This window comes from Canis lupus, unplaced genomic scaffold (genome assembly GCF_011100685.1).
Source record: "Canis lupus familiaris isolate Mischka breed German Shepherd unplaced genomic scaffold, alternate assembly UU_Cfam_GSD_1.0 chrUn_S1538H1724, whole genome shotgun sequence".
NCBI lineage: Eukaryota > Metazoa > Chordata > Mammalia > Carnivora > Canidae > Canis > Canis lupus.
In genome coordinates this window covers 216,203-241,956 of record NW_023330376.1, presented here as the reverse complement: position 1 = coordinate 241,956, position 25,754 = coordinate 216,203, and the positions used below count along the sequence as shown (strand labels likewise).

At 37.7% G+C, this 25,754-nt stretch overlaps 1 protein-coding gene across 1 annotated transcript in view; it reads right to left on the bottom strand.

Annotated features, from left to right (window-relative positions):
- The window catches only part of LOC119875638 (ankyrin repeat domain-containing protein 26-like), a 142,759-nt gene that overhangs the window by 79,057 nt on the left and 37,948 nt on the right, over positions 1 to 25,754 (bottom strand). The window contains 5 exon segments of the mRNA XM_038588967.1: positions 287 to 1,097; positions 7,336 to 7,367; positions 15,627 to 15,808; positions 15,924 to 15,978; positions 22,732 to 22,801. Coding sequence (XP_038444895.1) covers positions 287 to 1,097; positions 7,336 to 7,367; positions 15,627 to 15,808; positions 15,924 to 15,978; positions 22,732 to 22,801 — 1,150 coding nt within the window.

Sequence of the window (25,754 nt, the reverse complement as noted above, 5' to 3'; positions counted from 1 at the left end):
ACAATTATATATTCAGATGACCCCATTTTATACATGAGCTTTTTTCTTAAGTGGAAAATCAAAATGGCTCAGATAATTGACAAAGACAAAAAAATCAAAAGAGCAGCAGCAAAGTGAATCTCTCTACCTCTTTTTGAAGTTCAACTTTCTCTTTTTCCAAAGCCAGGAGTTCTACTTGTAACATGCCTTTCTCATTCTTAAACCTTTGCAGATTTTGCATATCTTGCTGTCATTCTTCTTTTTGATATACTTTTGATGTTCTGAAAGGACGTGGTGAAGAACTCACATTTTCTAATGCAGGTTCCGTACTTTTATAGTTATTAGTACTGTCATTATCTGCATCTAATGGCTTCTGGAAAGAGTCTTGTATTGGTTTTGTTTTCTTGTAAGTGTTTGTAATAGCAGAAGTATCATGCCTTTTCTTCTGAATCATTTGTTTCGCCACATTGGAGTGGGCAAGCCGCAAATCAAAAAGGCTTTCTGGGTCACTATACGGAGGGATATATCCAGTGTCTAATTTACTATTGGTGGTATTTTGGTTCAAACTTTTGGCCATCTGCATGTCAAACTCTTGGTCTTCTTTCACTTCAAATGTAACTAGTGGGTTCCTTACTTTTTTATTTTCTGGATCGCTATCAAGACTCTCATTTTTGTTAAAAACATGCTCACCTGGTTTGTTATCATTTTCATGGGAAGAAAGCTTAGAAGATGACTGGCAAGCATAGTCTGGGGACCCAGAGTATGAATGAGAGAGAATAGCATTTTCGAGAATAGGCTCTTTTTGTTCAGGAAAGGCCTGAGGTACTACAGAGACAGACACTCCAAATTCATCTTTTTCCTCACAATCAAGTGTAACTTTTGTCACATTAGGAGGTATTTCCTTTAAGTCTGTTTCTTTAGAATTACCACGTAGTGGTTCTAACTTAGGATGAGTAATAATTTGGTACTTTTCACAAGTTTTACCAATCTTCTGCTTTAACTCTCTGCTCATGCGTTTCACATTATTTTTCCAATCTAATTTGCCTTGTTTCATCTGTATCTCCTCATACTTCTTGTGCACACGAGGATGTTCTGAATGTACAGATCTATCACCCTGTCTATCACATTCCATATTCATTTCTGGTTCTCAAGCCATATTTTGCAGTCGCACAAGTGGAATGTTAATTTGCTTGGTTTGGCTTTCAGATGTCTTTTCAGCCAGGATACATGTTTGTAAAATAATTTTATCCTTAGGTAATCAAATACGGACAAAGAAAAATAGAAAATAATTAAAATTTAGTTATTAGCTGTTCCTAAGTCACTGGATTATAACTAAGAAGTGAGGACAGAAGAAAAGCATAAATCCATTCACTTCTATTTTGTCAGGTTTTTCTTAACTAAACAATTCAATACAGTTACATCTACCAAAAAATGAATCAGATGATTTTTAATGTTACAAACTTAAAAACACTTTATTCCCTTGTATCTTAAAGAGTGAGCCCCGACAATGCATTTCAGGAGTTTTTACAAGTTTGAAACCTAGATAATAGGCAAACTCATTTCTGGGGGGCAAATATCAATTAACATCAAAGAAAAATAAATTCCTATATTTTAACTTAAATTATATACTATGATAGTGTTAGACATCGCTATAGATTATCTGCTTGTATCCAGCTCTAATATATTGTAATGTCCACTGAGAGTGGATAAGAAAAATATTAATAATATGGATTTCCTATGCTGAAATAACTGAAAGAGTTATTGTTTATAATCCAACTACAAAGGTCCCATCCTGGAAGGTGTGATTTTACATAGGCGATCGTGCTGATTTCATGACCCCATTCTCTCAAGTCAACTACACAGAGATCACAAAGCAGAATAAATCTTTAATCTTGGCATTTGTAACTGGAAATAGAGAACTAGACACTTTGAACCACTGAGAATAATCACTCCTTGTACATGAGTCTAAGTCAGTAGTCATCATTGTTATACTGCTCATAATTTCAACTGCTTAAACATGACTCAATATTTGATGCTACCTTCTTTATCATGTAAAGAAGTTACAAAAATAGAAGAAGCAAAGAATATTTAGAATTATTTTTGTCTCAAAAGATTTTTTTTTGCCTAAATTCCAAGGATGAAGTTTAGCTAAACTTAGTTACTAAAAATCATAGCATTTTAAGTTTTGTAACTCGTAAAATTTTATAAAAACTAAGTATTAAATTACACTCTATTGACTTCAATATATCCACTCAAAGAGTTTCACTTGAAACATGTAATATTAGAAAAGCAGGGAAAACAATATAAAATCAGAAATTTAAATTTAAAGCTTTACATACCTGGGGGTGGTTATTTTCACTTTTATCAGGCATTTCTCGCTCTTGCTTTTGCTGTGATGCCACTTCTAAGTCTGGTTCTGATGACAAATCTATATATTTAGTTAAAATGGACTACTTAGAATGGTTAGATAAAAGCTATTACCTCTATAAAAATAGAAAATATCATTTATCACTGAAGAGTTTAAATTCATCTTTAGCTGAATATTTAAGAAATACTTCTAATTATCTAAAATTTCAACAAACCATTTGAGAAATACTAAACGTCACCAGGTTAAAGGCACACAAACATCTCCAAGATTCATTCACAAATTCATCCACTAACATCCATGAACAAAACAATCAGAAACAAAAGTTTAAAATCCAGTAGAAACATATAAAATCACGAGATTATTCTCTACTTTGTAACAGTACCTCTTAAACAACACCTGAAGCTTCAACCACAACGTTATTCATCATTTCCAAAATTATTAGTACTTTTCATGTCTTTATCAGTGTATATCCTCTGGGATACACTGGACATACATCCTATGGGTGTATGTGCCCAATAAGTAAACGTTTCTGAAATTATTTTCCTCTACTACTTGACAAATTTCCTTGCATCTTTTAGGACTCAGACTGCTGTGTAAAGTCATCCTTGATTATGGCTATCCTTTCTCAGATAAAAATGCATCTCTTTCTTTGGGGTTACCTTAATACCTTACAGCTTTTTCTAGTGCACCTTCACCACCTGAACTGTAAACTACTTCTTTATGTGTCTAGTTCTTTTGCTCCTACACTGTAGGGGACAATCTCGATGAGAGAGAGAGAGAGAGAGAATCTTGAGCGGGCTCCACCCCCAGTGCTGAGCTCCACCCGGGGCTCCATCTCACAAGTCTGAGATATGACTGGAACTGAAATCAAGAGTTGGACACTCAACTGAATGAACCGCCCAGGCATCCCTGTAGGGGACAATCTCTTAAATCATGTTACTTAGTACTTATGAAAGTAAACAGTCTTTATGTTACTTAGTACTACTTACTGAGTTCCCACTAAGTGATAGATAGGGGACCGGGTTTAAAGAAGCATGTAGATGTAAGGTGTCAGGAATAGCTTTCCTAGACATAATGCCTAAACTGAGACTGCAACAGTGACGTCAGACAGATTCAAAGGGATTAGAGGGCAGAAAATGGGGAGAGCATGCAAGGCTGTAGTAAGATAAGGTAGAGAAGCACACAACAGGGTAAATATTTGTCTAAAATAGAGAGATTACAGAGGAAGACATCACTAGCAGTTCAGGATACCAGAGATAAGGGCAGACGGTATAAAGGGCTAAAGATGAAGACTTAGGCAGAAGTCAAGATTATGAAAGCTTTGTATGTAATTTTAAGATGCCTGGACATAAATATGTTTTCAACAGTGGTTCACGGTCATATATGCATTTGAGACAGATCACTCTAAATACTGTGGGGAGGGATGAGTGTGAGGGGTACTGTGATCAAAGACAGGAGATGAATTAGAAAGTGTAATGCAAAACAAAGATGATACACACCTGAACTGACAGAATGGTTCCAGAAATATTCAGAATATAAAATCATCAGGGCTCAGTACAGAATAAATCTGTATTAAGTGAATCAACAACAATCTTGGCATCAAGGGAAAAGAGATATATTTTACATGAACTGTTTTATGTTGCTTGCATGTACTTTGTAATCATTTTTGTTTCACATTTTCCTGTGGTACAGGAGCCTATAGGTGTTTTCTTTTTAAAGTCCTGTTTCTTGGATCTACCAAGCTCACAAAGAAGTAACAGCAAACAAATCACTTGTATAGATCAATACACTTCGATTTACAGCCTATACTCACTACTCCTGGAGATAACTGAAAATCTTTAGAAAATGAGTTAATTCTAGAAGAAAGAAAATAACAAAACTACAGGGGTGAAAAAATATTATACGATATGTTAGTATAGACGTGATCATATGACTGATAAAGGACACTGGATTAACTGATACATTAAGTAGAACACATGTTAGATGTGGTTAATCAACTGAAAATCTTAGTAGAATTAGAACTGACTTTCCATATATTCTTTTTAAATGATATTTGATACTTAAAACCAATATTCCTTGGGAACTCTTTACTCATTTAAAATAATAAAACAGCACCTGGGTTGTTCAGCCAGTTAAGTATCCAACTCTTGATTTCAGCTTGGGTCATGATCTCAGGGTTGTGAGAGACTGAGTCCCGCAGTGGGCTCCGTGCTGAGTGTGGATCCTGCTTGGGATTCTCTTTCTCCTTCTGCCCATCCCTCCCTCCTTACTTTCTGACACTCTCTAAAAAAGTAAAATAAAAATAATCAAACAAGGAGATGGACTATGCCTACACAGCTGAGAAGAGGACACTATGTAGTAAATTCTCAATGATTCCAATTACTGCTGGGAAAGTCAACTCCAAAATAAAGTCATAGAGAATATAGGAAATATTTTAATATTCTGTTTGGGAAGGTGCTTTTGTTTGTTACAGTGAATATAGTGTGACCAATACTTATGAATTTAGAGCTATAAAAATAAAGCTAAGAAACTACATTGTGAGTAAACAATCTTTACATCTCTACCTAGTTTTCCCAACTGGTCCCCAAATTCTAAATCTAATCCCGCTACCCACTCTCAAGTGAAAGCTGAATACGAGCCTAAAAGAAATTATTTTCTCCTAATTCTCTTTCTTATTTATATGTGGCTTTGGTTAGAGGAAGAATGCAAAAATGTCTTGTTGAAAGATGCTCTGTTTGGTGGTAGGTTGCATGAAAGGAGTAAACACAAAGTAAATTTTACCACAAAATTATTTTTGAAAAATCAGAACTATGGTGAAATCATGAGGACACGGAACTCTCTCTGATTCTTTACCTTTTTTGCTGTTTTCTAGTAGCAGTGATTCACACAGGCCATGGAGCACAGAATTCTCTAACTGAAACATAGCTCCAATATTAATATTTTATCTATTAAGGTCATCTGTCCAAATTCTGTGGATGCTGACTCATTTTTGATCATTGGTTGTGATACAAATGGGCATTTATTATCAACTTTCAAATCCCCAGTTCTTTGACAAGTCTCATTACTGAGGGACAAACTAGAATCACAATCAGAAAAATCTGAAAACAAAGTTTCCTTTATTAGAATGTAAACAATACAAACTTAACAAATCTGTACAAATTCTTTTGTTAGAGAAACAGCCACAAGGCCTGCTCTTCTCCCAGACACACTACTTACTACTCATTCGTAGCTAATTATATTTTATATGTCCTATACTTGGCATTCACACAGATGAATTTAACTCTCTCTCATTTTCTTTTTTATTCTCTGTTATTACACAGTTTAATTCACTCACCAAGCTCTATTACATATTCTATATTCCATAAAAGCTCTGTCCATTAATAATTAAGAGTCTTCAAGGTCTGAATGTTTTTAGCAACAAAACTGATGTCTAATCATTTATTTTATGTTTAAATATGCATTTTGTGTTCTAAAGACGTGAGATTTAAAAAACTTGTGATGAATGGTACTACTTTAATAATAATGAGATGGTCTCTCCTCAATGCACCAACATCCTCAGAATTTAATTTTTGGACAAATATCATATTTATATGAGAAATGAAAGACTTGGGTAATATAATCCTTTCCATGTAAAAACAAAATAAGTCTCAGTCCACACTGAGATCCAAAAACAGAAACAGAAAATGCCATGAAACAGAAAATGAATATATAACAAAACTATTGTCCCTTTGTAAACAAGATTGGTCTGATTTAAACCTTTTAAGACAAGGGAAACAAAAAAGCAAGAAATGCAGAAATGAAACTTTAATGCCCATTTCATCACAAGGGCCCCTTTATCATTTTGCATCCATGAACCCTGTACATGGTTTAAATCAGTTCTCCCATGTCATCTGAGAATCCCCAGAGTCCCAAGATCCATCGATTCACAAAATCCAAGAGGTGAAAACTATCTTCACAAGCATACTAAATGCTATTTGACATTTTCACTCTCATTTTCTTATTAAGTGTACAATAAAGTTTTCTAAAGATAAAATGTGTGATAGCATCGCAACTCGCATGATCAGTGGATCACAGCTCTAATGGCTAACAACATGAGATTGTGTATCCTTGTTTTAAATGTTTTAATTTCTAAGATTGTAAATATCAACAGATATAACCCACTTAAGCAGACGTTCTTTGGAATTCTCAATAATTTTTAAATAGTAGAAAAGGACCCTAGGCTGAAAGGGTTCAGAATTACTTTTTTAAAAGATTGTGTCTACCAAATATTAAGATACAACTAATTCCGTCCCACATTTCTAATAATCAAAGTCACCACACACACACACACACACAATCAGAACAAGTGTTTGGCTTAAAATGATCAATATAACAACACAAAGATGAAATGAAGTTTTAACTTCATTTAACACAACTGACATGTTAGCAAGTGAAGCTTTACTCTGGGTAAAAGTCAGAATTCAAATAAGTATGGTGAACACCAGAAAAATCTTAGAGTCTAATAATTAACTTCTGGGAACCCCTTAGAAGTAAAGGAATTCCAAACCAGGGACATTAGGATTTCAAAACTTAAAAGTAGAAACTTGAACTAAAGCTTACATTTTTAAAATCTCTTTTTCTTATGCTTGTAAATATCTTTTGTTCAAACGTGGATATCAGCAATGACATCTACCTTATTTATGTCACATCCTTCGATTAAATTTGTCTCACACACACACACACACACACACACACACAAAGAAGAATTTGGTATAAGAAGACAATGGGCATTTCAACAGTTTAGTGCACATCTTTCCACAGGTATATTTGTACTGTAAAATATACCTGATCTGGGTGTTTGTTTATCACTCATTGCGACTGCTTCATTAGGAACAGAATCTTTCACTTTAGTGGTAGACTGGATGGGTATTGAAACAATATGATTAAAACAATGTGCATTTCATACAATCTGTAGTTAAAAATTCAAAATAAAAATACAAAAGCTTTACCTCCCAGTGAAGAAGATCTTTTCCAGGAGAATCTAAAACACAAAAGGGACATGTAGTTAATTATACGTAAATATGAAAGCCAACTATACATTCATGCAGTTAGGATTAAGCTGAATCCTCATGCTTGGCTTTGAAAGTGATTACATTAGGCTTTGGTCTTGATTCTAGAGACAGGAAGGTGGATTAAGACAGCAACAAGACAGAAATAGGAACCCATTATAAATACTATAAAAAATAGAAATATATGTTCAACATAACATGCAGTTAGGATTCCAAAAGTAAGATGATGTTTCAAATGAAATAATTAAAACAGAAATCACTAAATGTTGCACATATACCAACGTGAACATGCTGATTGATGGGGGAGAAAAGCAATCTTTAATCAGAGGAACAAATGAGGACTCTGAGAGGATAAACGTGAAAGCTGAAGGCAACAGCACATCCTGATTGCAGTACAGCAGAATCATCGATACCATTCTACTACAAGTATTTGCCATGTTCTTCAATTTGTCCCGTAATTTAGGCAGTACGCAGTTATGATGAATGCATAATTTATTGAATGCGTAATTTATTTGTCACCAAAAACAGTGTTATGAATTGATCAGCCTGGATATACTTGTAGGATAATAGTCAATAAAAGTATTCGTTTTTGTCTATACCCATGTGGGCCACTGGTATGCCTACATTTCTTGTATCCTCTAGTTTAGCCATGTTAAAGTTTCTTGACCCATGCACACAAGAAGGTATATAAAACACATTTAAGAAATAATGTATAATAAGCTTTCAATATGGAACCATGACTACCAAACTGAAAAAAAAAATCAATTTTAATTGCCACCGAATTTTTAGATACTAAAAATCTTTTGTATTTCAAAATCAGTGTCATCTTTATTGATAGTAACAATTTTAGCATTTAAGGAATGGACCCTATGATTTCTTTATTTTCCAAAATTAGTTTGATTTGGTAGACTATGTCAGTCTTGAAAAGGTTTCTTTGAAACAGCTATCATCCCCCAAAATGAGCTATCTGAAAAAAAGAACACCCATGCTTCCATATTCAAATTAGTCTCATTTGAATAATGAATATCGAAGCAACATATATCTTTGAGGTCCAATAGATTTGAGGAAGATGAATGGTGGCTATGTTTTATCCCAAGTCTAGCACTCCATTTGCTCTCAGTATTCTTTGTGGAGCAGCTGTGATCTAATCTGTTTCAGTAGAAATAAACTCAAGGTATCTAAAAAGTGAGTTCTCGGGCAGCCCCGGTGGACCAAGGGTTGGTGCCACCATCGGCCCAGGGTGTGATGCTGGAGACCCAGGATCCGGCCCCACTTTGGGATCCCTGTATGGAGCCTGCTTCTCCCTCTGCCTGTGTCTCTGCCTCTCTCTATGTCTGTCATAAAAAAAAAGTGAATTCTCTAGAGTTTCCTCACCAACTCCAAAATTTCCTAGCTAAGACTTCTTTCATTTTTCCCTCTTTCCCTTCACTATCCCCTGTCTTCAAAAGTAATTTCTGGGGGCACCTGGGTGGCCCCAGTCAGTTGTGAGTCTAGCTCTTGATTTCAGCTCAGGTCATGATCTCGGTGTCCTGGGATTAAGTCCCATGGTGGGCTCCTCACTCAGCAGGAGACTTAAGGAGTCTGCTTAAGGACTCTCTCTCCCTCTCCCTTTGCCCCCTCCCTGCTCGCTCACTCTCTAACATAAATAAATAAATCTTTTTAAAAAGTAATTCATGATCTATGGTCTTGATTTTTTTTTTTTTTGCTTTTACAACCGTTTTATGGATTTTCTCCACCACTTCTTTCCTCTTTGTTTAGCAATAGAATCTTACATCTATGCCTTCTATTTCTGTATCTCCTGCTCCCCTCTGGTTATAAACATGTTCAGAAATAAAAACAAAATAATGCTTTTTCTTGACCTTGTTATGTCTTGAACTATCCAACAGCTCTTCCAGATTTCTCTACAGGAAAGTCTATACCCATGCTACTGAGCACATGACCCAAGGACCACAGACACTGGCATCACCTGAGAGGTCAAAATGCAGATTCCAGACCTGATGTTCCAGACCTTGCATTTTTAACAAGGTCTCGGGTGATTCCCTACAATTTGAGAAATCCTGGGTCATACTGAACGCTGCCACTGTATTACTTTACCTTAACCTTCTAGGATCAAACCTCAAGTTCATCACTATCAATTCTGAAAGTGAAGACGTATTAAAAGTCATAATGTTCTAACGGACTTTTTATCAGGGCTAAAGCTTCCTTGATCTCCATCTAATTGACCCTGCTCTCTTTTTCTTTCCAATTTTTTTTTTGCATGAAATAATACTAACTTATGAAGTGCCACCATTTTATATGACATTGAGGTACACATTTATTTATTTAAAAGATGTTTTCATTTATTTGACACAGAGAGAGCGTGCACAAGCAGACAGAGCAGCAGACAAAGGGAGAGGGAAAAGCAGGCTCCCAGCTCAGCACGGCTCCATCCCAGGTCCCGGGAATCATGGCCCAAGGCAAAAGCAGACCTTCAATTCACTGAGCCACCCAGGCACCCCTAACATACATACATTTATAGCTGACTAGGACATAGCTCTGCATAATCAGCTAGGTCAATCCATAATGTCTTCCCAACAGCGAGAAAAACTGTTAAGAGTGGGAAAATTTTGGTATACTACTCTGACAAGTTTTGGTACTGGAAGCTCACCTGATATCCCCACATTTCAAATAATTTGCTCCTCCTTTTATTTTTTTAAAGATTTTATTTATTTATTCATGAGAGACACAGAGAGACACACAGAGAGAGAGAGAGAGAGACAGAGAGAGACAGAGAGAGGCAGAGACACAGGCAGAGGGAGAAGCAGGCTCCATGCAGGGAACCTGATGTGGGACTTGATCCCGGGACTCCAGGATCATGCCCTGGGCTGAAGGCAGGCACCAAACCACTGAACTACCCAGGGATACCCTGCTCTTCCTCCTAAAAAAATTCTTTCATTTGACCACCTTCCACTATAAAGCATTGCTTATTTTCCTCCATTTACTCCCTGTACTCTCAGCCATTCTCATCATTCCCTCTTTGCTCTTTTCCAACTATTTCCAGGCATTCCTTAGGTCTTGGAATACCTGGAAATGGAACAAGTAATTTAGCTCCTTTAGCCGTACTCTTAATTTAATCTGCAGCTGACACCTGAAAAAATATAGAACTCACCTCCTTTTCTCATCTTTCTCCTTTCTATGCATGTAATAGGTGATTTTCTTTGGAAATTAGGATACATGAGAATTTCTGTTTTAAATCAACATTCTGTCAAATGACTTTTTATAAAATACAATTCTTACCTTCTACTTGTTCACTGAATATACTTTGCACTTGTTGATCTGCAGCTCCAGGTAAACAATCAACAGATTTCTTTGGAAGTCTTGCAGAAATACTCTGTTAAAATTAACATCAATAATGAGTTGCATAAAGATTTCCAAATCCTTTTCTAAGAAAATATTCAAATGCTCTACTTTAATCACAATCAGACATACAAATAAGAAAAGCATGTATTGAAAACCAACACATTTAAAAACCTCATCTATGCTATCTCAATTAAGTGCACCTTTTCATCTTCATTTGGCCATTAACTCTAACTGAACATGGAAGGCCAGAGTAAATATTTTCACAGACAAGAAGACTGACTTATAAGTACATTTCAACAAGGAAATAACAAAACACCTAACTCTACTTTCTATTTCCACCAGGATAAAAGGACAGTAAAACTATTGAAACAAATTCTTTAATAAGTACATTTGCTATACATTTAAACTGTTCCTAATGGCAGAAAGTTTTTTAGCCTTAAAATAAGATACTTGGCATGATAAGAAACTTCGGGGTACATCATGTTGAGTATAAACAGAACACTGTGGTGGCTGCTGCTTCATTTAGATAACAAAGGCTTGGAATTTTCATTGGTAGGAAAAAATGGTTGAAGGAAATGGCAAAGTAGGAAGAAAAACTTTTCTTGAAATTATGTTTAAATAATAGCAAAAGATTTTAGATATAGGTATGAAATGCTTCAAAAAGTATAGTAAGCTTTCAGAACGGAAGAATAAGAACATTCATTGAGGGCAACCCTGCTGGGACCCCTCCCACTCCTAAGAGCTTTCTCTGTGTCTTTACTGAATAAATCCCACCTCGGGCAACCGATGCATGGAGCCTGCTTCTCCCTCTGCCTGTGTCTCTGCCTCTCTCTCTCTCTCTCTCTCTCTCTATCATAAATAAATAAATAAAAATTAAAAAATAATATAAAAGAAAATAAAATAAAATCATGAACGAGAGAGGAGGGATCACCACCAACACCAAGGAAATACAAACGATCTTGAAAACTTAGTATGAGCAGCTTTACGCCAATAAATTAGGCAATCGAGAAAAAATGGGTGCTTTCCTGGAAAACCACAAACTACAAAACTGCAACAGGAAGACATAGAAAACCTGAACAGGCCAATAACCAGGGACGAAACTGAAGCAGTCATCAAAAACCTACCAAGACACAAAAGTCCGGGGCCAGATGGCTTCCCAGGGGAATTCTACCAAACGTTTAAAGAACAAACCATACCTATTCCACTAAAGCTGTTATGAAAGATAGAAAGGGATGGAGTACTTCCAAAGTCGTTCTATGAGGCCAGCATCACCTTAATTGCAAAACCAGACACAGACCCCACCAAAAAGGAGAATTATAGACCAATACCCTGATGAACACGGACGCAAAAATTCTCAACAAGATACTAGCCAACAGGATCTGACAAAACATTAAGAAGATGATTCACCATGACCCAGTGGGATTTATCCCCGGGATGCAAGGCTGCTTCAACACTTGTAAAGCAATCAATGTGATTCATCATATCAGCAAGAGAAAGAACCAAGAACCACATGATCCTCCCAATAGATGCAGAGAAAGCATTTGACAAAATACAGCATCCATTCCTGATCAAAACTCTTCAGAGTGTAAGGATAGAGGGAACATTCCTCAGCATCTTAAAAGCCATCTACGAAAATATCGTTCTCAATGGGGAAACACTGGGAGCCTATCCCCTAAGATCAGGAACAAGACAGGGATGTCCACTCTCAACATTGCTATTCAACATAGTACCAGAAGTCCTAGCCTCGGCAATCAGGCAACAAAAAGAATTAAAAGACATTCAAACTGGCAAAGAGGAAGTCAAACTCTTCCTCTTTGCAGATGACATCATAATGCAGCTAGAAAACCCAAGAGACTCCACTCCAAGATTGCTAGAACTCACAGCCATTTGGCAGTGTGGCAGGATACAAAATCAGTGCCCAGAAAACAGTGGCATTTCTATACACTAACAATGAGACTGAAGAAAGAGAAATGAAGGAGTCAATCCCAATTACAATTGCACCCAAAAGCATAAGGTAACAAGGAATATACATAACCAAGAGGTAAAGGGTTTCTACCCTCAAAACTACAGAACACTTCTGAAGGAAATTGAGGAAGACACAAAGAGATGGAAACATATACCATGCTCATGGATTGGCAGAATGAATATTGGGAAAATGTCAATGGTACCCAGGGCAATTTACACACTTAATGCAATCCCTATCAACATACTATGGACTTTCTTCAGAAAGTTGGAACAAATCATCTTAAGACCTCTGTGGAATCAGAAAAGACCCCAAATAGCTAGGGGAATATTAAAAAAGAAAACCATAGCTGGGGGCATCACAATGCCAGATTTCAGGTTGTACTACAAAGCTGTGGTCATCAAGACAGTGAGGTACTGGCACAAAAACAGACACATAGATCAATGGAAACAGAATGGAGAATCCAGAAGTGAGCCCTCAACTCTATGCTCAGATAATAGTCGGCAAAGCAGGAAAGACTATCCACTGGAAAAAAGACAGTCTCTTCAATAAATGGTGCTGGGAAAATTGGACAGCCACATGCAGAAGAATGAAACTGGACCATTCTCTTATGCCATACATAAAGAAAAACTCAAAATGGATGAAAGATCTAAATGTGAGACAGGAACCCATCAGAATCCTAGAGGAGAACACAGGCAACACCCTTTTTGAACTTGGCCACAGCAACTTCTTGCAAGATACATCCCTGAAGGGAAGAGAAAGCAAAGCAAAAGTGAATTATTGGGACTTCATCAAGGTAAGAAGCTTCTGCACAGCAAAAGAAACAGTCAACATAACTAAAAGGCAACCTACAGAATGGGAGAAGGTATTTGCAAATGACCTTTCAGATAAAGGGCTAGTATCCAAGATCTATAAAGAACTTAGTAAACTCAAAGAAACAAACAATCCAATCATGCTATGGGCAAAAGACATGGACAGAAATTTCACAGAGGAAGACATAGACATGGCCAACAAGCACATGAGAAAATGCTCTGCATCACTGGCCACCAGGGAAGTACAAATCAAAACCACAATGGGATACCACCTCCCACCAGTGAGAATGGGCAAAATTAACAAGGCAGGAAACAACAAATGTTGGAGAGGATGTGGAGAAAGGGGAACCCTCTTGCACTGTTGCTGGGAGTGGGAACTGGCACAGCCACCCTGGAGAACTGTGTGGAGCTTCCTCAAAGAGTTAACAATAGATCTGTCCTACGACCCAGCAATTGCACTGCTGGGGATTACCCCAAAGATACAGATGCAGTGAAATGCCAGGACACCCGCACCCCGATGTTTCTTGCAGCAATGTTCACAATAGACTAACTGTGGAAGGAGCCTCGGTGTCCATCGAAAGACGAATGGATAAAGAAGATGTGGTCTATGTATACAATGGAATATTACTCAGCCATTAGAAACGACAAATACCCACCATTTGCTTTGAGGTGGAGGGACCTGGACGGTATTATGCTGAGTGAAATGTGTCAGTCTTTAAAGGACAAACATTATATGGTCTCATTCATTTGGGGAATATAAAAATTAGTGAAAGGGAATAAAGGGAAATAGAGAAATTGAGTGAAAATATCAGTGAGAGTGACAAAACATGAGAGACACCTCACCCTGGGAAATGACCAAGGTGTAGTGGAAGGGGAAGCGGGCAGGGGGTTGGGGTGAGTGGGTTATGGGCACTGAGGGAGTCACTTGGCAGGATGAGCACTGGGTGTTATGGTATATGTTAACAAACTGAATTCCAATAAAAAAAATTACAAATAAAATACAAAATTAAAAAATACAAAATACAAAATATAACAACTATGAAGACTAAAGTTTCCCGAGATAACGTAAAATGTATCCACTGTTGGAGATCTTTGAGAAAATAAAGGTCATCCTTCTACAAATAATATTGTATACTCTATGGGCAACTTTTCCTTCCTTACGATTCTATAATGATAAATCATCTTATAAAAAAATGACAAATCATGAGTTTATTCATTTGACATGTGTCTCTATTCTAAGCTTATATTTAAAAAAAGATACATCAGAATCCAGAAAATAGTTTTTATATTTTTTAAGAATCTTGCAGCTTAAAATTTATTTTTTTTCATTTAATGGATAGAGATTAAGAACCTCACTTACCTAAGAAAAAAATTCAGTTTTAATTAATGAAAAAACTAAAATGTTTATTTACGTCCTCTCTATTCTCAAAAGATATAAAGTCGACCAAGATTATACCACACAGTAAGTTTAATTAGAAACCACAAGAAAGACAACAGCCAAAGTTCAAAACTCATAATAAATCTGATTATGGCTTAAAACAGACTTCACTTTGTACTATGTATAAACACAACTCTTGCTAAATTAAATATAGGCTATCATACTTTATTAAACTTAAAAGGGTAAAATTTCCTCCCAGTTCTTCATAAAAACCAGCTGTCATTCTGAAGAATCTGAGCATGTTTTGTATTGCCTTTTATTAACTTGCATTTAAAATAATTTCTACCGCATTTTATAATATACAGCATCTGTTCTACCTTAGTCTCACTACTGCTGTGTTTTTAATAATAATCTCTCTAAACTCTCCTATCTTTACATTCATCTCATCCTTATTAAATGAATTCTTACCTCACAACCCCTCCCCTCATCTTCACATCCATCTAGCTATTCTTTCCAGTTGCTTTCTAATTCTTTCCCTCCATAATGGCATACCTAAGATTTGTTTATTCCCACCAACCGTAATAAATCTCAACCCAGTACTTACTTCTCTGTTGTTATTACACTGTTTTCTCTTATATTCTTGAGGGCTTCCATTTCTCCCTAAGATTCTTTTCATTATAAGGATATCAAGAGGATAGTATGTGAAAAAACATGGGGGACAAAGTTCAAAACAACTTACCTTTGTAACACCAAGCATTGCTAAAGACGTTTGAGGAGTTTCGGGTAATACAAAAGCAAGAGGAGAATAGTCAGAGACATTGACTGATGGTTTACAGAGAGTTTCAGTCTTATCTTCCCTTGCAAAATTGTTGTCAGCAAATAAAGGTCTATCTTCTTGGCTCACAAGACCACATTTTGCTTCTATTTAATGAAAAACAAAGTAAAGAGTACATGAAGATATCTGTAACTTTGAATTACTAAATAACACAAAAATGGACAAAACTCCGTGAAAAACACAAATCTTCAAATAGCTTACTCTTGGGTTGCAGAAAAGCAGCCATTTGCTTTCTTAAGTTTAGTTTCGGGACAGTCTAGAAAAAAAATTGATAGTTTTCAGGATTACAAGTATCACATTTCGTAAAAATAATTGTAATATTCACCATTACCAAATGAACACCATTACAAAAAGAACACAGGTTTTGGAGATCATTCAAATACAGATTCAAATCTCAGTTCCGCCATTTACTAACCTACATTTTCTCATGGGGTGAAGATTATAAGAGATTTAATAGTCCCAAAATGTTTTCTTACCCCTGATTATTATACAAAGTCTTCCTCAAAAAGTTAAATAAAAATAGAGCTATCCGGGATCCCTGGGTGGTGCAGCGGTTTAGCGCCTGCCTTTGGCCTAGGGCGCGATCCTGGAGACCCAGGATCGAATCCCACGTCGGGCTCCCGGTGCATGGAGCCTGCTTCTCCCTCTGCCTATGTCTCTGCCTCTCTCTCTCTCTCTCTCTCTCTCTCTCTCTGTGACTATCATAAATAAATAAAAATTTAGGAAAAAAAATAGAGCTAACCTATGACCCAGCAATCGCAGTACTCAGTATTTATCCAAAGGATACAAACATAGTGATTTGAAAGGGCACCAGCACCCCAACGTTTAAAGCAGCAATGACCACAATAGCCAAACTACAGAAAAAGCCCGATGCCCACTGACAGATGAATGGATAAAGAAGATGCAGTGTGTATAAATACAATGGAATATCACTCAGCCATCCTAAAGAATGAAATCTTGCCATTTGCAATAACATAGATGGGACTTAAGAGTATTATACTAAGTGAAATAAGTTAGAGAAAGACAAATACCATATGATTTCAATCCTATGTGGAATTTAAGAAACAAAACGGAGGTGCATAGCGGAAGAGAGGGAAAAATAAGATAAAAATCAGAGAGAGAGACAAACCGTAAGAGACTCTTAATCATAGGAAATAAACTGAGGGTTGTTGGAGGGGAGAGGGTTGGGGCAATGGGGTAATTGGGTGATGGTAATTAAGGAGGGCTCTTGAAGTAATAAGCACTAGATGATGTATGCAACTGATGGATCACTGAATTCTACCTCTGAAACTAATAATACGCTATATGTTAATTAATTTGAATTTAAAAATTTTAAAAAGGGGATCCCTGGGTAGCTCAGTGGTTTAGCGCCTGCCTTTGGCCCAGGGTGTGATTCCTGGAGACCCGGGATCGAGTCCCATGTCAGGCTCCCTGCATGGAGCCTGTTTCTCCCTCTGCCTGTGTCTCTGCCTCTCTCTCCCTATGTCTATCATGAATAAATAAAAAAAATCTTAAAAAAAATTTTTTTTAAATACTTTCTTTACCAAAATGTCTTAAAATAAAAATTTATCCCTAGGTAATTTAAATTCAAAAAACTAACAATAAGGGCAGCCCCGGTGGCGCAGTGGTTTAGCACTGCCTGCAGCCCAGCGCGGGATCCTGGGGACCCTGGATCGAGTCCCACATCAGGCTCTCTGTATGATGCCTGCTTCTCCCTCTGCCTGTGTCTCTGCCTCTCTCTCTGTCTCTATGACTAAATAAATAAAATCTTTTAAAAAAACTAACAATAAGAAATGTCATTATTGGGACGCCTGTGTGGCTCAGTGGTTGAGCATCTGCCTTTGGCTCAGGGTGTGATCCCAGAGTCCCACATCAGGCTCCCTGCATGGAGCCTGCTTCTCCTCCCTCTGCCTCTGTCTGACTCTCTCATGAATAAATGAATACAATATTTTTAAAAATTAATTATTTTATTATGTTTAAAAATTTTCAAATGTGTTTGAATGATTTATAATTGCATGACGATCTCTTATAAGAGAAAATATTAAAATTTAGTTTCTAGTAGTATTTATTTGGGCAAGTTGGCATTACAAACAGTTTAAGTTGCTTTTGTTTGTCAAAATGCTAAGGACAAATGATTATCTAACATCAGCTCCTTCCAGGAATGTGAGAAAAATAATAAGGCTTGTGGGGTAATGATTCAGGAATGAAAACCACAGACACACACAGACAACAGAAACGCATAATCAAAAATATTGACAATAAACATAGAAAGAGATGGACTGAAAGAACAGACACTAAAGGAACGTGTTTTGTTTTGTTTTTCCCCCATGTAAGGAAAACGTAGGGTACGGGAAAGTCATGTACAAAAAAATGCAGGAGGGACAGCCATGGTGGCTCAGTGGTTGAGTGTCTGCATTCGGCCCAGGGCGAGATCCTGGAGCCCCAGGATCGAGTCCCATGTCAGGCTCCCTGTATGGAGCCTGCTTCTCCCTCTGCCTGTGTCTCTGCCTCTGTGTGTGTGTGTGTGTGTGTGTGTGTGTGTATGTGTGTGTGTCTGTCATGAATAAATAAAACCTTTAAAAAATGCAGGAAGAAGAAGAAAAAAAGAAAAACATAAGACGTGACCAATCAAGCATGATCTTAAGGCACGGAAAAATGTAAGTTAAAAAAGGCCTGTTGAAAAAATGGTTAGGTTAGTATTAACTTGTTAGTTAACACTAATTAATTATTAATTAGTAATAATACTGACAACCATTTTTCCACAGGCCACACTATATGTATGTGTGTGTGTGTGTGTGTGTGTGTGTGTGTGTGTGTGTGTGTGTATGTATGTATAGTTAGGAATATACAATGAACAGCCGCCTCTGTTTAATATATAAATGTAACATTTATATAATAGATTGCCCCCTATATATTTTCAGACCATAATGCTTTGAAACTAGAACTAAACCACTAAAAGAAGAAATATGGAAGGATTTCAAACACGTGGAGGTTAACGACCATCCTGCTAAACGATTAAAGGGTCAACCAGGAAATTAGAGAAGAATTAAAAAGATTCCTGGAAACTAATGAGAATGAAGATACAACCGTTCAAAATCTTTGGGATACAGCAAAAGCAGTCCTGAGGGGGGAATACATCGCAAGACCAGCATCCGTCCCCAAACTGGAAAGAACTCAATGCAAAAGCTAACCTTGCACCTAAAGGAGCTGGAGAAGGAACAGCAACTGAAACCTTCACCCAGCAGAAGAAGACAATAAATAAATATTCGAGCAGAACTCAATGAGATAGAGACCACAAGAACTGTGGAACAGATCAACAAAATCAGGAGTTGTTTCTTTGAAATAATTAATAAGACAGATAAATTATTAGCCAAACTTATTAAAAAGAAGAGAGAGAAGACCCAAATTAATAAAATCATGAACGAGGGGATCCCTGGGTGGCGCAGCAGTTTGGCGCCTGCCTTTGGACCAGGGCACGATCCTGGAGACCCGGGATAGAATCCCACGTCGGGCTCCCGGTGCATGGAGCCTGCTTCTCCCTCTGCCTGTGTCTCTGCCTCTCTCTCTCTCTCTCTCTCTCTCTGACTATCATAAATAAATAAAAATTAAAAAATAAAATAAAATAAAATAAAATCATGAACGAGAGAGGAGGGATCACCACCAACACCAAGGAAATACAAACGATCTTGAAAACTTAGTATGAGCAGCTTTACGCCAATAAATTAGGCAATCGAGAAAAAATGGGTGCTTTCCTGGAAAACCACAAACTACAAAACTGCAACAGGAAGACATAGAAAACCTGAACAGGCCAATAACCAGGGACGAAACTGAAGCAGTCATCAAAAACCTACCAAGACACAAAAGTCCGGGGCCAGATGGCTTCCCAGGGGAATTCTATCAAACGTTTAAAGAACAAACCATACCTATTCCACTAAAGCTGTTATGAAAGATAGAAAGGGATGGAGTACTTCCAAAGTCGTTCTATGAGGCCAGCATCACCTTAATTGCAAAACCAGACACAGACCCCACCAAAAAGGAGAATTATAGACCAATACCCTGATGAACACGGACGCAAAAATTCTCAACAAGATACTAGCCAACAGGATCCGACAAAACATTAAGAAGATGATTCACCATGACCCAGTGGGATTTATCCCCGGGATGCAAGGCTGCTTCAACACTTGTAAAGCAATCAATGTGATTCATCATATCAGCAAGAGAAAAAAAACAAGAACCACATGATCCTCCCAATAGATGCAGAGAAAGCATTTGACAAAATACAGCATCCATTCCTGATCAAAACTCTTCAGGGTGTAGGGATAGAGGGAACATTCCTCAGCATCTTAAAAGCCATCTACGAAAAGCCCACAGCAAATATTGTTCTCAATGGGGAAACACTGGGAGCCTTAACCCTAAGATCAGGAACAAGACAGGGATGTCCACTCTCACCACTGCTATTCAACATAGTACCAGAAGTCCTAGCCTCAGCAATCAGGCAACAAAAAGAAACAAAAGGGGATCCCTGGGTGGCGCAGCGGTTTGGCACTTGCCTTTGGCCCGGGGCACGATCCTGGAGACCCAGGATCGAATCCCACGTCAGGCTCCCGGTGCATGGAGCCTGCTTCTCCCTCTGCCTGTGTCTCTGCCTCTCTCTCTCTCTCTGATGACTATCAAAAATAAATAAAAATTAAAAAAAAAAAAAGAAACAAAAGGCATTCAAAGTGGCAAAGAGGAAGTCAAACTCTCCCTCTTTGCAGATGACATGATACTGTGCATAGAAAACCCAAAAGAGGGCAGCCTGGGTGGCTCAGCGGTTTAGCGCCTCCTTCGGCCCAGCGCCTGGTCCTGGGGACCCGGGATCGAGTCCCGCATCCAGCTCCCTGTGTGGAGCCTGCTTCTCCCTCTGCCTGTGTCTCTGACTCTCTCTCTCACTGTATCTCATAAATAAATGAATAAATAAAATCTTAAAAAAAAGAAAGAAAAAGAAAACCCAAAAGACTCCACCCCAAGATTGCTAGAAATCATACAGCAATTCGGCATTGTGGCAGGATACAAAATCAATGCCCAGAAATCAGGTGCATTTCTATACACGAACAATGAGACTGAAGAAAGAGAAATGAAGGAGTCAATCCCAATTACAATTGCACCCAAAAGCATAAGATACCTAGGAATATACATAACCAAAGAGGTAAAGTGTCTCCACCCTCAAAACTACAGAACACTTCAGAAGGAAATTGAGGAAGACCCAAAGAGATGGAAAAATATGCCATGCTCATAGATTGGAAAAATTTCAATGCTACCCAGGGCAATTTACACATTTAATGCAATCCCTATCAACATACTATGGACCTTCTTCAGAGAGTTGGAACAAATCATCTTAAGATTTGTGTGAAATCAGAAAAGACCCCAAATAGCTAGGGGAATATTAAAAAAGAAAACCATAGCTGGGGGCATCACAATGCCAGATTTCAGGATGTACTACAAAGCTGTGGTCATCAAGACAGTGTGGTACTGGCACAAAAACAGACACATAGATCAATGGAAACAGAATGCAGAATCCGCAAGTGGACTCTCAACTTTATGGTCAACTAATATTCAACAAAGCAGGAAAGACTATCTACTGGAAAAAAGACAGTCTCTTCAATAAATGGTGCTGGGAAAATTGGATAGCCACATGCAGAAGAATGAAACTGGACCACTTTTTTACACCATACACAAAGAAAAACTCAAAATGGATGAAAGATCTAAATGTGAGACAGGAATCCATCAGAATCCTAGAGGAGAACACAGGCAACACCCTTTTGGAACTTGGCCACGGCAACTTCTTGCAAGATACATCCCTGAAGGGAAGCAAAACCAAAGCAAAAATGAATTATTGGGACTTCATCAAGGTAAGAAGCTTCTGCATAACAAAAGAAACAGTCAAGAAAACTAAAAGGCACCCTACAGAATGTTAGAAGTTATTTGCAAATGACCTATCAGATAAAGGGCTAGTATCCAAGATCTATAAAGAACTTAGTAAACTCAACAGCAAAGAAACAAACAATCCAATCATGCTATGGGCAAAAGACATGGACAGAAATTTCACAGAGGAAGACATAGACATGGCCAACAAGCACATGAGAAAATACTCCGGGTCACTGGCCATCAGGGAAATATAAATCAAAACCAGAATGAGGTATCATCTTCCACCAGTGAGAATGGGCAAAATTAACAAGGCAGGAAACAACAAATGTTGGAGAGGATGTGGAGAAAGGGGAACCCTCTCGCACTGTTGGTAGCAATCTGAATGGGTACAGCCACCCTGGAAAACTGTGTGGAGTTTCCTCAAAGAGTTAACAATAGAACTGCCCTATGACCCAGCAATTGCACTTCTGGGGATTTACCCAAAGGTACAGATGCAGTGAAATGCAGGACACCTGCACCCCAATATTTATAGCAGCAATGTCCACAATAGCCAAACTGTGGAAGGAGCCTCGGTGCTCATCGAAAGATGAATGGATAAAGAAGATGTGGTCTATGTATACAATGGAATATTACTCAGCCATTAGAAATGACAAACACCCACCATTTGCTTTGACGTGGATGGAACTGGAGGGTATTATGCTGAGCAAAATAAGTCAATTTGAGAAGGACAAACATTATATGTTCTCATTCATTTGGGGAATATAAGAAGTGGTGAAAGGGAAGATAGGGAGAGGAGAAAAAATGAGTGAAAATATCAGTGAGAGTGACAGAATATGAGAGACACCTAACTCTGGGAAATGAATAAGGGGTAGTGGAAAGGGAGGTGTGGGGGGTTGTGGTGACTGGGTGATGGGCACTGAGGGGGTCACTTGGCAGGATGAGCATTGGGTGTTATGCTAAATGTTGGCAAATTGAACTCCAATAAAAAAAAGTTAAAAAAACATAAAATGACAAGAGGCAAGCCACTTTATATTTTAAGAGTAAATAATACACAACACTAAACTCAGAGCAGGAAAATTAATTTTACAAGAGAGTACTTTACCTTGGTACCAGAACTTAAGTCCTCATGTTTTGAAGGCCTTGAATCATCAGTATCAGCTTTGCGGGTACGACTTTACAGCAAAAATAGAAAACAAAGACAAGTTCATTTCTTTAAAAAGAAAAATCGAGTCAAAGTCAGTTGTTTATTAATGAAGTTTCTTGACATACGAAAATTTAGCCTCGTTTTGGTTAAGCTTTTATTTTTAATTCTAGTATCCTTAACATACAGTGTTACATTAGTTTCATATATACAATATAATGATTTTGTAATTCCATACATCACCCAGTGCTCATCATGACTAGTGCATTCCTTAATTCCCATCTCCTATTTCACCCATTCCCCTACCAACATCCCCCCTGGTAACCATCAGTTTGTTCTCTATAGCAGTCTTCTTCTTGGTAAATCTGTCTTTTCTGTCTCCTTCGCTCATTTTTATTTTGTTTCTTACATGTTACTTAGGAGTGAAATCATATTTGTCTTTCTCTGACTTACACTGCTTAGCGTAATACGCTCTAGCTCTCACCATGCAAATGACAAGATGTCATTCTTTTCAATGGCTGAACAATATTCCATTGTGTGTGTGTGTGTGTATATTGGTGTGTGTGTGTGTGTATATATATGTGTGTGTGTATATATATATATATATATACACACACACACCACTTTTTATTCACTAATCCATCAACATGCACACTTAGGCTGATGATTGCAAATAATGCTGTAGTAAAAACATGAGGTGCATGTATCCCTTTGAATTGGTGTGTTTGTCATATCTGGGTAAATACGCAGGAGTGCAACTCTTGGATTGTTAGTTTTGTTTTTAACTTTTTGAGGAACCGCCATACGGTTTCCCATGGTGGCTGTCCCAGTTTGCACTTCCACCAAAAGTGCAACAGGGTTCCTTTTTCTCCACATCCTCAACTACACTTGTTTCTTGTGGTTTTGATTTTAGCCATTCTGACAGGTGTGCAGCGCTATCTCATTGTAGTTTTGATTTGCATTTCCCTGATGACGTGTGATGCTGATCATCTTTTTATATATCTGTTGGCCAACTGGACATCTTCTTTGGAAAAATGTCTGATACATTCTGATCATTCTTGACCTGGATTGTGTTTTGGGTGTTGAGATGTATCAGTTCTTTAGATTCTTATACTAACCTTTATCAGATATGTCATATGCAAATGTCTTCTCCCATTCTGTAAGGTTGCCTTTTAGTTTTGTGGATTGATTCCTTCACTGCAAAAGCTTTTGATTTTGATGTAGCCCCAACAGTTTATTTTGCTTTTATTGCTCTTGCCTCAGGAGACATAAAAAAAGAAAAACCTGGCTACAGCTAATACCAGAGAGATCATTGCCTGTGCTCTCTTCAAGGATAAAATGGTTTCATGTGATATATTTATATCTTTAAACCATTTTGAATTTATTTTTGTAAATGGTGAAAGAAAGTGGTCCTGTTTCAATCTTTTATATACCCATTCAGTTTTCCTAGCATCATTTATTGAAGGAGACTGCCTTTTCAAACCATTGGATATTCTTTCTTGCTTTGTCAAAGATTAATTAACCATATCATTATAGTTTATTTCTGGATTTTCTATACTATTCTACTGATATTTGTATCCATTTAATGCCAATACTATGCCGTTTTGATTACTACAGCTTTGTAATATAACTTGAAATCTAGCATAGAGATATCTCCAGTTATGTTTTTCTTTTTCCAATATTGCTTTGGCTATTTGAGGTCTTCAGTGGTTCCATATAAATTTAGTGTTGTTTGCTCTAGTTCTGTGAAACATGTCGATGGATTTTAGTAGGCATTGCATTAAATTTGTAGATTGCTTTGGGTCCTATACACAGTTTAACAATAGGTGCTCTTCCAATCTATGAGATGGAATTCTTTCCACGTCTTTGTGTCATCCTCAATTGCTTTCACCAATGTTTTCAGAATACAGGTCTTTCAAAATTTGGCCTCTGTGTTATTTTTTTAACATGTTATTTTATTTATTTATTTATTTATTTATTTATTTATTTATTTATTTGAGAGAGAGAGAGTGTGTGTGTGTGTGTGTGTGCACAGTAGGCAGAGAGGCAGGTGGAGGGAGGGGAAAGAAGCAGGGCCCCTGCTGAGCAGAGAGCCTTATATGTGGCTCTATCCCAGTACCCTGACATCATGACCCAAGCCAAAGGCAGTCGCTTAACCGACTGAGCCAGCCAGGCGCCCCTTGGCCTCTGTTTTTAAAAAGGGTTTAGGGGATCCCTGGGTGGCGCAGCGGGTTAGCGCCTGCCTTTGGCCCAGGGCGCGATCCTGGAGACCCGGGATCGAATCCCACATCGGGCTCTCGGTGCATGGAGCCTGCTTCTCCCTCTGCCTGTGTCTCTGCCTCTCTCTCTCTCTCTCTCTCTCTGTGACTATCATAAATTAAAAAAAAAAAGAAAAATTTAAAAAGGGTTTAGTTATCTATTTTGCTTTCACCTCTCCTAACCTGTGAAATGCCCAGTAAAGGCCCAGTTTTAGTTCCCATAACTAAGTGTGACAGGTGAGGAATTCTCTGAAATGTCTGACAGCTAACTGGACAAAAGTTAACCACCATGAATTATCACCTTCCACCTGTCAGAATGGCTAGAATCAAAAACACACACTAAAAAATATTGGTGAGGATGCAGAGACTAAGGAATACTCGTGAGCTGGTGATGAGGATAGAAATTGGGGCAGCCACTGTAAAAAACAAAATGGAGTTTCCTTGAAGAAGTACCAATAGAAATACCACATGATCCAGTAATCCACTACTGGGTACTTACTTACCCCCCAAAAAAGAAAACACTAATTTGAAAAGACATATGTACCCCAATGTTTACTGCAGCATTATTTACAACAGCCAAGATATGAAAGTAACCCATGTCCATCAACAGATGTATAACACACACACACACACACACACACACACACACAGAGCAATATTACTCAGCCATAAAAAAGAATGAAACCTTACCATTTGCAACAATGTGGATTACCTGGAGTGTATTAA